We start from the raw sequence: 14,306 nt of genomic DNA on the forward strand, positions 1-14,306 counted from the left end.
CTCTTATTATATTCGTAGAAATGGCTAAGCTTTCTTGAGTCACAATATATAAACTTGCTAAACAATACACAAACCAAGATCATTATTAATATGGTTGAGTCACAATTTTTTTCCCTGTAAAAAAAAAAAGAAAACAAGCTTTAAAATTTTTAAAAATAAATAAAACAATATATGCCTAAAAATTCTAGTTCACTAAACAAAATTATAAAATGTACAAGATAGTTGATTATAAAAGAAATGCAAAACTTTTCCATGATATTTTAAAATCAATTTTCCAAACTAATCAATGAACTTATAATTTTTATTATTCCTGTTTATAATTATAGAATAAAATGACTTGTCCTAGAAGATCTAGTTTCAGAAAATTATTAAAAATTAATTTCTTTCACCTAACTGTCTCCTAAATCTCTTTAAATGTTTATGTCAGACCAACATTTATACCAGTAATTTCTGTTACATTATTTTAAATATCATGTTTGCCATGTTTTTATTCCTATTAATTTATACTCCTAATGACTTTTTGCAGCGGTAAATTCTTCCCTCTTTAAATCGAGAATTAAAAATGGTGGATGAGATTTTTGAACTTCGCGATGTTTTTAAGGTTCTTTTCTTCAAGGGCCAGTTCAATGAGGCCTTGCGGTGCGTTTTTTCGTCCCATCTGAAAGCACAACAAATTCTGCGCGCGCATCAAAAATAATATTAATATAAACATAATAAATAGGGCCAGTAAAAATCGGCCCAGCCGCTATTGGCAATGAATTAAAACAACGCTACAATACTTTGAATAAATTGCAAATAAACATATTACTTATAAATTAATATAGTTTAAAATTAGAACTAACTTAGAACTATTTATTTTTATAAAACCTGTCTGCAAATAGTTTAGGCTAATAGTTGCATATTTATATATATATATATATATATATATATATATATATATATATATATATACACATAATTACATTACCAAATATTTTATATTTTATCTTAAATAAATATAAGTGGGGCCGGGCCCCTATGGCCCCTATTGACGAGCCGCCACTGTATATATATATATATATATATATATAGAGGCAATCGAAATTCAGTTCAACAAATGCGGACCTAAAAATGGAGGTATGAATTTAGATGACGGTCAATATGTAAAAACGCAATTCTGGACGCCATACTTTTTATACCTACGAAATATTAAAGAAGCCCAACTAAAGCGAAGTTTAAAGAAGCCATTAAAACGTGACATTACCGTTAATGTTTGTTTGTAATTTAATTTAATAATATTTGTAATTAAAGCTGAAGATGCTAGTATCAATAATCTAGCGAAAATTTCTTAGATAAAATAAAAAATTAGTATTGAGAGAATTCGTATTTATTGAAGTTCATATATTAAATTTATTCAACTCTCATACAAGATGTCGTCATTTAAAATATATATATATATATATATATATATATATATATATATATATATATATATATATATATATATATATATATATATATATATATATATATATATATATATATATATATATATATATATATATATTTGAGGCAGTGGCCTTATTCTTCACAAAAACATTAATTAACAAATTATATTCAGATTATAATAATGTAAACTGAGGTCTAGTTTTATTTGTATCTTTGTAGCATTTATAACATATAGAAAGAGCGCTCCGGTAGGAGCAGGTAAAATCCTTATTTTTTAAAATTCTGTAACCGTTTGCATAGCAGTATATCGGTTAAGTTATTTTACCTAAACATGCATATTGGTTAAGGTATTTTACCTAAACATGCACTGATTTTAAATTATCATTTTTGGATTCTTTCTTGTTTCGGAACCTTAAACCTTCAAACCTTTTTTGAGTGGCGCTCAAAAAATGTCTTTGGCCCACTACATAACGACTTGACCCTGGTTAATGTCACCCAGTGTAGTGCAAATGACAACTGTAAATATCTGAAAGTTATAGGGAAGTTTGATTGTTCTAATGATAGAAATAAGATTTTGCAATATCCGCATAAATGTTGATGTATTAAATTTGTATAAAATTGAATTTTTATTTATTTATGCCTAGAAACTAAATGATGGAAGAAGAAAGCGTGTTAGAATAGGTTTCCATTTAGTACAGAGACAAAGGGCAGTTAATGTTTTTCTTGAAAGCACATTGTTTATTGTACAATAACATTTTTTACACATTTTTGGAGGATGGACAAATTCCAAATCTGTCATTTCAACATGAAACAGCTTCTCTAATTTTACTTTAAGAATTTCTCCTGTAAAATAATGCTTTTTACCAAGTAACTGTCCACAAATTCTGCAAAGGAGTTTAATATTTTTGTTGTGAAGTTCCATTTTATCTAATATTAGACTATTTAAAAAATGGTATATATACACAATTATATATGTTTTTTTTTTACAAATCCTAGTAATTCATTCATATTTATCAACCAATTCCTATATATTTATACTCTTTTTGAAATCTCTTTCTCTATTTCTCTTTATATATATATATATATATATATATATATATATATATATATATATATATATATATATATATATATATATATATATAGTCACATCGGAAAAGAGTACCATAGCAACAGTTTACAAAAAGTTAACGATTAAGATTTTATACTAACCCTGCAAAAAAAATTGAATCCTCATATAAGCAAAAAATGCAAAAAAGATAAAAGGTTCATGTTGCTGAATAAATAAAAATTTAAAAGTTTATACGCTCAAAATTTTTTTAAAAAAGGTTTAAAGATTATAAACAAAAACAGTAAAAGTAGCTTTAGCTGAAAGTAGATTTTATTCACATTCAGAGGTTTTGTATTTTATTTAAAACATTTCTTAGTACAGGTGAAAGTTATTTTCACAATAATTTCATTTAAAAAATAGTTAAAAGCCTATTTAATTATCTAAAATTAAACAAGTTACTCGTTGTCAATGATAAGTTTTGCATCCGTAGCCATTTTTAAAATTTTAAATTATTTTAAACTCTACTGCGCATGCGTATAATAACTTTCCTCTTACAAACGACCGTGTATAATATTTTGTTTTCTATATCTTATGCTAACATCTCATTATGATTATAAATTATCATTATTGTTACTATTATTATTATTATTATTATCATTATTATTATTATTATTATTATTATTATTACTATTATTATTATTATTATTATTATTATTATTATTATTATTATTATTATTATTATTATTATTATTATTATTTATATTAATATTATTGTTATTACCATTGTTATTATTATTTATATCAATATTATTGTTATTATTATTATTATTGTTATTGTTATCATTATTGTTATTATTATTATTACTATTATTATTATTATTATTATTATTATTATTATTATTATTATTATTATTATTATTATTATTATTATTGTTATTATTATTATTATTATTATTATTATTATTATTATTATTATTATTATTATTATTATTATTATTATTATTATTATTATTATTATTATTATTGTTATTATTATTATTTTGTTTTTTATATATTTTGTTTATCTTCATCACGACATCATTGCTTTTAAAAATGAATCTTTCGTCACACCTTAAATTCAATTGTCAAGAGCATGAATTGGTTCAATTCATGAAAAGGAAAATCATAAGATTCCTACTCATCAAAATTAAAGTAGATTTTTTGTCCAATTTATCTAGGGCCTCTTCTTTTTATAAGTTAAAACTTGCACTCGCAGCTTTTTAAAGGTCTCCACAATTGCGGTTTGATTTAATGGGTTAAATAAAAAACTGTGTGCTATCCTCTAGACATATGCTTTGGTATATAATTCGTATTTGATTAATTTAAAAGTAATGCCCATTAATTGCGTTAAAAGTTAAATTTTTTTTTATTGAAATTTCAAAAAATTTTTTAAAATTCTATATAAATATGTACACCAATATCAAGATCACTTGTTTCTTTAACTGGAAACCTTTTATGGCCATTTTTGAATTTTCTTTAAATGTGGATATTTAAAAAAATATGTTTTCTGCATATTTTTTTTTTATACCAAATGATGTAATAATATTTTTAAATTTTTTGGTGGACCATTTTTCCAATCCCAATTTTAGATGCAGTCTAAGTCAGCAAAGTGTTTGCGAGCAATTCGGCACCGTTTAAATTCAAAAACGGAAATTTTTTCTTATTTTGCATCTTATAGCTGGCTACCATCTATGATAATAACGAGCTATTCTTCTAAAAATTCTTAATAAATCATAACTTGCTCTCTAATAAAAGGTATCTTTAAGACATCTTTTAGATAAAAAAAAAAAAAAAAAAAGGAAAGAAGTAATGTAAACAAAGAAGCGTAAAACTGTGTTAGATTCTAGTTTAAAAAAAAGTAGTATAAGCAATCATTTACAGTTATTGTATGTGTACAATAATGCTGTAAAACAGCCATGAAACACATGCACATGTATATATAGACACATTTATGAAAATATAAGCTATTAAATGTCAATAAATTTAAAAATTAGCTTTACTTAAAACCTATAGAGTTTGTCCTGCTCACCAACTTATTTGCAATAAAATAGCTTTTCTTAAAAATGCAGATGTAGCTTATTTTTTTAACTTCAGATTTTTTTATTTAGACTTTTTTCAATGTCATATTACTTCCTTCTTGTGGTGTTCTTTTTGCCAACTTTCAGCAGTGCCATTCAACCATATGATGTTCTTGGTATAGATCCAACATACTCTCAAGAGCAGATTAAAAATGCTTACAAAAAGCTGGCAAAGCAGTGGTGTGTAACTAAGTTATAGTATTAAAATTTTTTTCAATATTTAAAAATTACTAAGTATGAATTTTATCTGGTGTTGAATAATAAAAGTTTGCATTTGATCTTTTTGTATTAATCTTTTTTTAGCCTAACCTAGAATTTTTATGCCTTATTCTTATCATCTATGTTTATCTGCTATATTTTTCGGGGATCTATAATAACAAAAAATTGATACTTATTGTGTAAAAACTTAAAAAGAAGGACAGGGGGACTACTGTGAATAAAAAAAAAAAAGAAAAGCAACAGTATTATGAACAGCATTAAGTAAATATTATTTAAATGCCAATAAGAAATGAAGTTTGAAATTAGAAAACTCCTTGAAAGCAATCCCATGTCTTTTTCAAGGCCAAGCATCAAAGTTTATTTCAAGGAAGTTTTTCTTTACTAGGTTGTTCTTCCACATCACTGACTTGAAATGCTTTCTGAAAAAGTTTCAAGATGAAGAGTTAAATCTTGCTCAGGTTCAAATATACATATACATTGTGTGGCAATAAAAACATAAAATTTCAGCAGCAATAAAGTTCTAATCAAAAAGATAAAACTACTTCCATGGTGAATCTGACTGAAACTTATTGTGTTCACATTAACTTGAAAAAGGGATATAAAAAGCGCTCAATTGTAGCCAAAAAAAATATGAATGAATGCTCTAATTAGTGATCAGAAACTTAATCTTTGAAAATATTTTTTAAACAGTTATTTCAATATATATGATTTTTATATTTTTATAGGCATCCTGACAAAAATAAAGATCCAAATGCAGCAGCAAAAATGATGGAGATAAATGAAGCATATGAAGTAATCACTTTTGTTTACAAATTCAATCCTTTCACTTATTCCTTTTTCAACTAAAAATGAGTAAATAATATCAATGAATTTTATTCCTATAATATTCCTAAATAATATCAATGAATTTTATTCCTATAATTTCATAATGTTGTTAGAACATAAACATTATTTTAGCAATTCATATCTCATGCCTTTGTGGTAATTATTTTATGACTTTTCATTAGTTCACCATAAATTCAGGCTAATAAATTTGTGTTGAACTTGAAAAATAAAATGACCAGATCCTAATAGTAAGATAAATACAAGGTTTGTTTTGTAAATTTGTTTATTTAGTAAAATTTGTTTATTTTTTAATTTCAAGTATACTGTAGAAAATACCTTTGATTAAAAAATACAATCAACCAACTTCCTTAAACCTATTCTTAACCCTAAATTTCAACTCTCAAGTCTGTTCAAACCATTTTGGGAGTTAAGAAGTCTTTCATATTGTATGTACTACCAGCTGCATATTTAATGCATGATGGTTGGTTATACTAACTGTTTCAAATATAATAATTTATTAATTAGGACTTAATTTTTTTTTATAATTGATTCAGAAAACTTTCAACCTCCCCCCCCCCCCCCCTCAATTTGTTGTGAATAGTATTTTAAATATGATCTTGTAACTCTTCCCTATTTAAAGTATTTATTTTACTTTTTAGTTTGAATTACTTTACCATGTTGGAGTGGCATTCTACTCCAGTATTGAAAGGTAATTCAAACTGAAATGCATAATTTTGAAAATTATTGGATATACAAACTGAATTGTTCAAAAAATTTCAAAGCTAAATGCTGGTATATTTTTTAGTAAAGACTATATTACCACCTGTTTAGATCACCACTTTTTTTCTATCTTAGCATTTTATTTCAATTTCTAGATTTTATCAGACCCTGATCGTAAGCAGCAGTATGATAATTATGGAACTACAGATACACAGAAGCACAATTGGAAAAATTTTCATCACGAAGTTCGACCAGGGCCTGAAGGATATTTTTCATTTATGTTTCAAGATCTTCCATTTGGATCAAATTTTCATTCACATCGACGCAAAAGGAAAAATATGTTAACAAGATATAGTTATCAAAATATAGTGCTTCCAGACAGCTATCATAAACTTTTTCTTATTGCTGTGTTTGAAGATATGTCATTAGAATGTATGCAGTGTTTACATTTGGAATTGTTTTTCTTTATTTAAATTTTTTTTCAGATTTTTTGATATTTTGAAATTTGTATTGTGTGATATGTATATATACATACATAACATAACATAACATAACATAACATAACATAACATAACATAACATAACATAACATAACATAACATAACATAACAACATACATACATACATACATACATACATACATACATACATACATACATACATACATACATACATACATACATACATACATACATACATACATACATACATACATACATACATACATACATTTATAGTATGGACCTTCTTTTCAAACCTTAGTTAAAATAATTGAATATAGGTATACAATTACAACCCTTATGGGAGAAAGTATCCAGCAATTTAGAGTCCATCGGAATTGGAACTTATGAGTTACAGTTCAGTGAAGATCAGAAGTTGGCACATGACTTAGGTGTTAATTGGTTCCCAGCTTTTGTTGCTGTAATAGCAGGAAGAGCAATAAAGTATAAGCAGTATTACAAAACTGAAAGGAGCATTAGAGATTTCCTGGCCACACTTTATCCACATGACAATATTGATTTTGTAAGTCTATGTCATATATACATGTATGTAATGTATGTATGTATGTATGTATGTATGTATGTATGTATGTATGTATGTATGTATGTATGTATGTATGTATGTATGTATGTATGTATGTATGTATGTATGTATGTATGTATGTATGGATGGATGGATGTATGTATGGATATATGTATGGATATATGTATGTATTTATGTATGGATATATGTATGTATTTATGTATATACATATATACATGCAATTTATTTGAACACTTTCTCCTAACAATTCAATACACTTAGTCCAACACTTCTCTCATAATTCTATTCTTTATCTGACATACAATTCTGGAGGTCTGCAAAGTACTGGTTTGAAACTGTCATAGATTCTTTATCTGAAATAAAATCCTTTTAAGTTTAAGTTTGCTTGAGACTTCTGGCACAAATGCTGGTAGCCAAGTCTGGTAAATATATATTCAATGCTCAAGCAAATATTAATTTATTTCATTGAATTTTATGATATTGTCCAACACTCTTAAGAATTCTTCTGTTATCTTGATTAAACTTTTTAAATTTTTTAAATCAGTTTTATTAGTTCCTGTGTGCAGCATATCCAAAAATTTGCAAAATATCCTAGGTTAATTGTTTATACTTTCTCAAAATATTCAACCAATAAAATTCTTGTTGAATAACAATTCACAACTTTTTTTGTCAATTGTTCTCTTTTTCTGCATTAGAGCTGAATATCCAGCTTCAGCCCACTGTAAATGTTTATGTTTCAATTTAGAAACATGGTTACAGACACAAGTTATGAAACATAAGTTTGCTTAATCTTGTTAAATAAATGAAAGTCAATTGATCTGAGTTTATCAACAGTGAGGTGACAAGTTCAGATTAAAAATTTCCAATTGAGTGGGACACTTTTAACAAAAAAAATCACTAACATTAAAAATCAAGCCCTTCTTTTATCTAATGATGATTTTGCAGTTGATAACTTCAATTTTTCTCATTTTATTTTTATATGGGGATTTAGAAAAGCGCATCTGCCAGAGAAGGTGGCACAAAATTTCATAACAAGTTTTTCTCCAGCTTCTTTGCTTACTGTTTGACCGCATTTTTTTTTTACAAGATTAAGATGAGCATTAAAACTTTTTGATTTGTTTTCCTGTGGTCTTTTCCAGTGGTTATATGAGGCTTGTTTTTATTGCAGAACTTTTTTTGCAGCTCACAGTTTTAGTCATAAAATTTACTCTTTGTTCCTTGTTTAGGGCAATGCTCTGCTGGCTCAGAGTTATTTTTTTTTCACAGCTCTGACTATTTTGTTTTAAAAATAATCTCTAAAGAGATGTTGCATTTATTTCCCAGTGGCTTGGTGCCTCAGAGGGGGAGAGGGGGTAGACTTTCACTATCATTACTATCTTATCCTGGAAATGCTTTATTTTCATCATTTGTCATTATGTAAATCAAAAAATTTTAATGCATCTTAATTTTTTCTTTTTGCCAGCCGATTTCCATCTATACTGTCTACATTCTGAAATACACATTTATATATATCTATAAAGACTATTAAACACAACAGAAGAAAGTTGTCATTTAAACCTTTCTTGTTAAATGCCAATATGGTGTATAGCAATAAACCAAATGTGGGTTAACTGCAGTTTTTAACTATTATTATTGTTATTATTATTGTTGTTGTTGTTGTTGTAGTTTTTATTATTTATCTCAATAATTTTAAGTCAAATGCTTTTATTTAATTACTTTTTTTTGCAGATTACATCAGAAGATCAAGAATGGTATTTTAACCAGGCTTTTGAAGACAACAAACCTCAATGTTTGTTGTTTAGTAGACACATTTTTCCTCCGTTATTATATTTATCAGTTGCCTATGAGTATCGTTCAAAAGTAAAATTTGTTTATATTGATGTAAAAGATCTTCGAAATGAGCGGTTGCGGGAAAAGTACACTGTCAACAAATTTGATCCTACTATTGTTATGCTTAAAGAAGAGCCATCATCTCCAGTTGAGATAGTTCGGGTAATTTTTTTATGATTTCTAACATTTCATTTCTGTTTTTATTTTGGTTTTGAGTGAACACAGTGTTTTCAGCTGATCTTTGTTTTTGAGAAAAAATGTTTTTACGTGATAGCTTAAACAGGGTTCCTGAGGGTCTAGGATAGAGCTGGACTTTAACGCAACAGCATTTTCAATATTCTGGAACTTGTTTCTTGAATATCAGATGGGCATCCTCTGCTTGATATCTTCTCTTACTTATATTATTGATATACAAGTATTGTTACTTTCTTATACAAGGATTTTAAAATGTAGATAAGGATTCTTTTTGTAAATTTAAGTAGTCTTTACCTCAAAGATTAAAAGCTACACATGGAAATGCAGTATACTCAATAACCTTTTTAAATAATGATCAACCTATACAATTTATCTCTGTAAAAAACATCTTTCAATTAAATATTTTAAGGATGTAAATAAAGGATGTAAAATTCTCATTAACACAAGTTTTAATTCAAGAACAAAAAAAGAAAATGTACTTTAAAAAAAATGTGTGTATAGAAGTAATTAAATCACCTTGAAGCTGGACTTAAGACTAATTGAGGAGGTTGAAAACATGAAGAGAAAAGAATTTCTATAGTAATATAATTTTATAGATTGAAGCACCTTTATTAGAGAGAGTATTAAAGTTTATATAATACAAGTTGAACATAGTTTATTCAAATGTTCTTTGGCTTACAAGCAGTGTTGAAGTACTCAATCCAGTTAAATATTTCCGTTGTTTCATTTTTTAAAATGGGTTTATTTAAGCAACTAGATTTTTTCTATGAAAGTGTTATTTATAAATTTTCTATTTACAGCCAAAGTGGTTTAATGTTACTTAAGAAAGTACAAAACTAATTTCTTTTTTGTCTACAGGGAGATGCATTGAAGCGTGGAAAACTACGTGAAGTTGTATCAAGTAATTTACACTTCCATGTACCTCGACTTTCTTCTCAGAAGTATTTTGATGATCTGTGCCCTAAAAAGTATGCTTCTGATCGATGGTAATAATTTTTTACTTCTGTTTAAAAAAATTAAGCTTTAAAACATTTTAGTGATTGTTAGATAAATAAAAAAGAAGAACTTGCTTTTGTTTTTTTTAAAAATAACAGCCCAGTTGAATGTGTAGCAATTTTCAGAGGCTAAAGTTTTCAACAGCCAAAAAGTTTTTCACTCTTTTTTGAATTTGGATTTGATTTTTTTTCTCCAGTGGATCAGTTTTGAACCATCCTAAAATGACACAATAATTAGAACAATTCAAAAGGTATCTTGACAAACTAACTAACCCATTTTGAACTTGACTTCTTTATTGTCAGCCATATCTCCATCATTTAGTAGTAACTAATCTGAATCTTTTATTGCTTTACATTACTTATCTGCTCAAACACCTTTTAGATTGCAAATTTTCCAGAGCTGCCTAGTTATTGAAAAAACTTGAGTTGTTGGTATTGTTAGAGGAGCATTAGAAATATATAAAAATATCAGAGCTATACGTTGATCCAAACCTGAATTGGAGGAATTTTTAGAATTGATTTATTTTAGTTTACTAAAATTTCTTTAGGTTATGTCTTGTGTTGGTGTTTGAAAAAAGTTCAAATTTCAGTGAGCCTTTACAAAAGTTCCGTGAAATAGCCAAACAGTATAATAAAAAGCGTGTTCATTTCCTTTATTTGTATGAAGACATCCAAGTACAGTTTGTAAACAAATTAAATGCTAATAACCAAAGTAAAGTAACTCTCTGCGCTGATAAAGAACTGTCTTTAAAGGTTGTTTTTTTTTTTTTTTTCAATATATAATTTTTTTTTTATTATTATTTTTAATTTAGTTTTTATAATTTTAGGTTTTTAATCTTGTTTTAGTTGGATTTATTGAATTAATTTTTTTAACAAAGTTTTCAAGTAAATTAACATTAATTTTTTTTTTTTTAATATGTATGTAAAATGGTATATAAAATCTTGGCTTACCATCATATTCCTAAATTTTATATAATTTGCTGAAAATGTTTTTTAATGTTCTTTTTTTTAAAGTTTAAATCTCAGAGAAAATTCATATTTTTTGATGCTTTTTTTAGCTTGTAATGTTGCAGCGCAGTGCTGATAATAATATTTTTTACAGCTGGTATGCTGGAGGATTTTGCACAGATAAAAAATCAACCGATCTTTTAGTATTATACATTGATGGTTTGATAAATGGACAAGAGGAGTTGAATTATGAAATTAAAGCCTTAGATCTCATAGATGAACATGCTCATGTAAGCATTTTGAAATGGAGTATTATATTTTTGAGTTTTTATATGTAGAAATGAGGCGTTTTTTACATATATAAAAATGAAGTATTATAATACATATCTAATCTACTCTACTATGTATCTCTTTGTATTAGATTATGTATTATATTATGTTTTGTACAATATATTATAGGAGTTAAAGTTAAGAAAGTGATAATATTGGTTTAGACTTAAAACGTTTCTTAGATAAAATGTTTTATATTCTGGATTTTTTTGAAATCTTTATTCCTCTTTTTATAGAGCATATTTTGGTGGTTTGTCAAGAAAACATATAGTTATGTACAGCACATCAATGATTCTATGGATCATCCCAGCTGGTAGCTTAAACTTTTTTTTCTTTTAAACTATATTTTTTTAAATATATTTGCTAGTCTTCATCTTGTTAAAGATTTTTATATGATTTTAGTATAAAACTAATGGTCTAATGAACAAAAACTTAAAACTAAGCCACTAAACCACTGAAATTTGTAGTTAGGATGCAGCAAGGTGTCAGAGACTTACATTAAGATCATTAAAATGAGGTTCAAATTTAAATGTTAGTTACAGACAATGAAAAAACATCAAGTTTATGTTAAAAATGTGCAACAGGAAAATGCAATCTTTTCGTCGTGTTGAAGTGGTGAAGAGATGTTAAAAAAGCATTTCCATCTTCTCCTCATCTTCCTCATCCTCCCCTTCAATGAAACCTTTATTACTATAACAAATTTTATTATCAAGAGTCTGAGTTTTTTGAATTTTTTTTTTTTTCTAAAATTCCATCTGATGTTTCAAAAATTTAACGGGACTTTACAAAGTACTTAAAGACAATTTCACATCGTGACACCTGCAATTTCACATCGTGACACCTGCAATTGCATATCTAATTTAAATGGTATTAGTCTTATTCTCAGCCAACAAAGGAGAAAAATTTTATATCAGATGTGGCATTTACTTTTAAAACTTTTTTATTTTTATTTTTAGGCAAAACACAGCAACTATTTTATTTGTTTTTGTTATTGTTGTTGGAATATCAATCGGTTTTATTCTTCCCTTTTTATCGTAAGGTTTCTTTTTTTTTTATGCGAGTTTATTATTTATTTTATATATATTTAGTTTATGCATGGAGATTATGTTGATAAATATATCTTGTTACATTCTAGTGACAAACTATATATGCTACTACTATTTTTATGCAATATTTAAAATTTAACAACTGCTGATTTAGTGAGTACTTAAGCACGCTAAATGAAGACAAAACTCCACGTCATACTTCGAGTTCCGAAAATACTTGCGTATTAGGTCTTGATAAACTTTGGTACAAGACGCAAAAGACCTTCATCAATGACGCCCGCCCGGGACAATTTTGTGTAGCGGTAGTACTTGATGTATCTTCTGCAGAAGAAGTAGCTTCTTCTCCTATAGCCCAGGCGTTTGCAGATGCTATATACAATTTTACAGGGTTGGTTAAGTCACTCATGTTTATTAAATTTTAAGGGCTTAAATCCTTTAAGTTAAGATTACCTATTCCAAGCCTTTATGACTTGGACCTTATCTTTAACCTTTACTTTCAAGTTTCTGTTTATCATCATGCAGCAGTTACTTTATCGTTGCTAAGCAACCTTTTTATTTTTTTTTCGCATAAACATCTCTTCCTTGCCAACGTCTAATTTTTATGCTTGTGCGTTTTATGTCTTAGTGACCCTTCTTACAAGTTCACGTGGATAACGCTGCACGAACAGTTAATATGGTGCACAGAAATAATGCAGATTAAAAGATTCGGAGAATTTTTACCCGGTACTGTGTTAGCGCTAAACGGTTTTCGTAAATATGCTTACATATTCCGACCTGAAGTTCAACAAAGCAACTCAAAAACAACCTCTACTAGTTTTATTGGCTTTGAAAGCAGCGACGACGAAGCTGACGGCTACACGAGTTCGGAAAAATTAAAGATAAAAAAAGCAGCTTTGTGCGTGAGAAATGATTTACCACGATGGCTTGAAAGACTTTTAGAGGGAACACTCACCCAAAAAATAAAGCTTCAAAGCTGGCCTCAAATGGAGGCCTCGTAGATATGTTGTAAAGTTTTAGATTTTTTAAACGTCGTTCTTTTCTTTCATTTTTTAAAAAGTTTTTTTTTTACGAAAAAAAAAAAAATCTAAAAATAAAAACCGTTAAGTTAAATTTTAGCGAATATATCTTTTAGTGAATATATATATAACCTAATATTTATAACAATTTTAATGCGTGGTCTAGAGTATGTTAATGTATTGTTAAAAAAAATGATCATTTTTAATCCATCAGTTTGATTTTTTATTTGGATAATTTTTAAAAATTTTAAAACCCGTTCAAAAGAACTTTTTTTTCAAATGTTTATTATCCTTATTGCGTGTTTATTATCGCGTCTTTTTTTTCTTCTTTTTTTTCTTTTGAAGTTGCTTTTTTATTTTTATTTATAAATGCATTTTTTAGTTTGTATTTATTAAACCATTTTTTCCTAAGTTATATATATATATATGCATTAATAAGTGAAGAAGAGAGCATATTGAAATTTAGAAAATGAAAAATTGTGACAATAAAATTGATTATAAAAAAAACGTGTTTTTAGAAGTTAAAAGTTCGCATCTTGAGG

At 26.8% G+C, this 14,306-nt stretch overlaps 1 protein-coding gene across 5 annotated transcripts; it reads left to right on the forward strand.

The window, feature by feature from the left end:
• Positions 1-4,171: 4,171 nt before the first annotated feature.
• LOC145202228 (dnaJ homolog subfamily C member 16-like) lies at positions 4,172-14,304 on the forward strand. Of its 5 annotated transcripts, XM_090080805.1 has the most exons (14): positions 4,188-4,273; positions 4,627-4,776; positions 5,541-5,607; positions 6,300-6,349; positions 6,516-6,792; positions 7,142-7,383; positions 9,133-9,396; positions 10,288-10,415; positions 10,973-11,177; positions 11,483-11,662; positions 11,939-12,015; positions 12,659-12,736; positions 12,903-13,136; positions 13,374-13,811. In XM_090080805.1, the coding sequence occupies exons 5-14, from the start codon at positions 6,639-6,641 to the stop codon at positions 13,744-13,746; spliced, it is 1,935 nt and encodes a 644-aa protein (XP_089936931.1). In that variant the 5' UTR covers positions 4,188-4,273; positions 4,627-4,776; positions 5,541-5,607; positions 6,300-6,349; positions 6,516-6,638; the 3' UTR covers positions 13,747-13,811. The 5 variants fall into 5 exon arrangements, with proteins under 5 accessions (XP_089936928.1, XP_089936931.1, XP_089936927.1 ...); XM_090080802.1 differs by lacking the exon at positions 6,300-6,349 and having other exon boundaries at positions 4,172-4,273; positions 13,374-14,304; XM_090080804.1 differs by lacking the exon at positions 4,188-4,273 and having other exon boundaries at positions 4,620-4,776.
• The last annotated feature ends 2 nt before the right edge of the window (positions 14,305-14,306 follow it).

The sequence above is a fragment of the Hydra viridissima genome, unplaced genomic scaffold (genome assembly GCF_058129835.1).
Source record: "Hydra viridissima isolate aposymbiotic clone 2 unplaced genomic scaffold, HvirCarnegie_v1 scaffold_3, whole genome shotgun sequence".
Classification (NCBI taxonomy): Eukaryota; Metazoa; Cnidaria; class Hydrozoa; order Anthoathecata; family Hydridae; genus Hydra; species Hydra viridissima.

What these genes read in the sequence shown, in the direction of transcription:
- LOC145202228 (XM_090080802.1), top strand. Translation starts at nt 4,637, where the DNA reads ATGTCATATTACTTCCTTCTTGTGGTGTTCTTTTTGCCAACTTTCAGC. An exon ending in AAAAAGCTGGCAAAGCAGTG is followed by an intron (nt 4,777 to 5,540) that starts GTGTGTAACTAA and finishes ATATTTTTATAG; the next exon opens with GCATCCTGACAAAAATAAAG. An exon ending in AAGTATGCTTCTGATCGATG is followed by an intron (nt 10,416 to 10,972) that starts GTAATAATTTTT and finishes AAATTTCTTTAG; the next exon opens with GTTATGTCTTGTGTTGGTGT.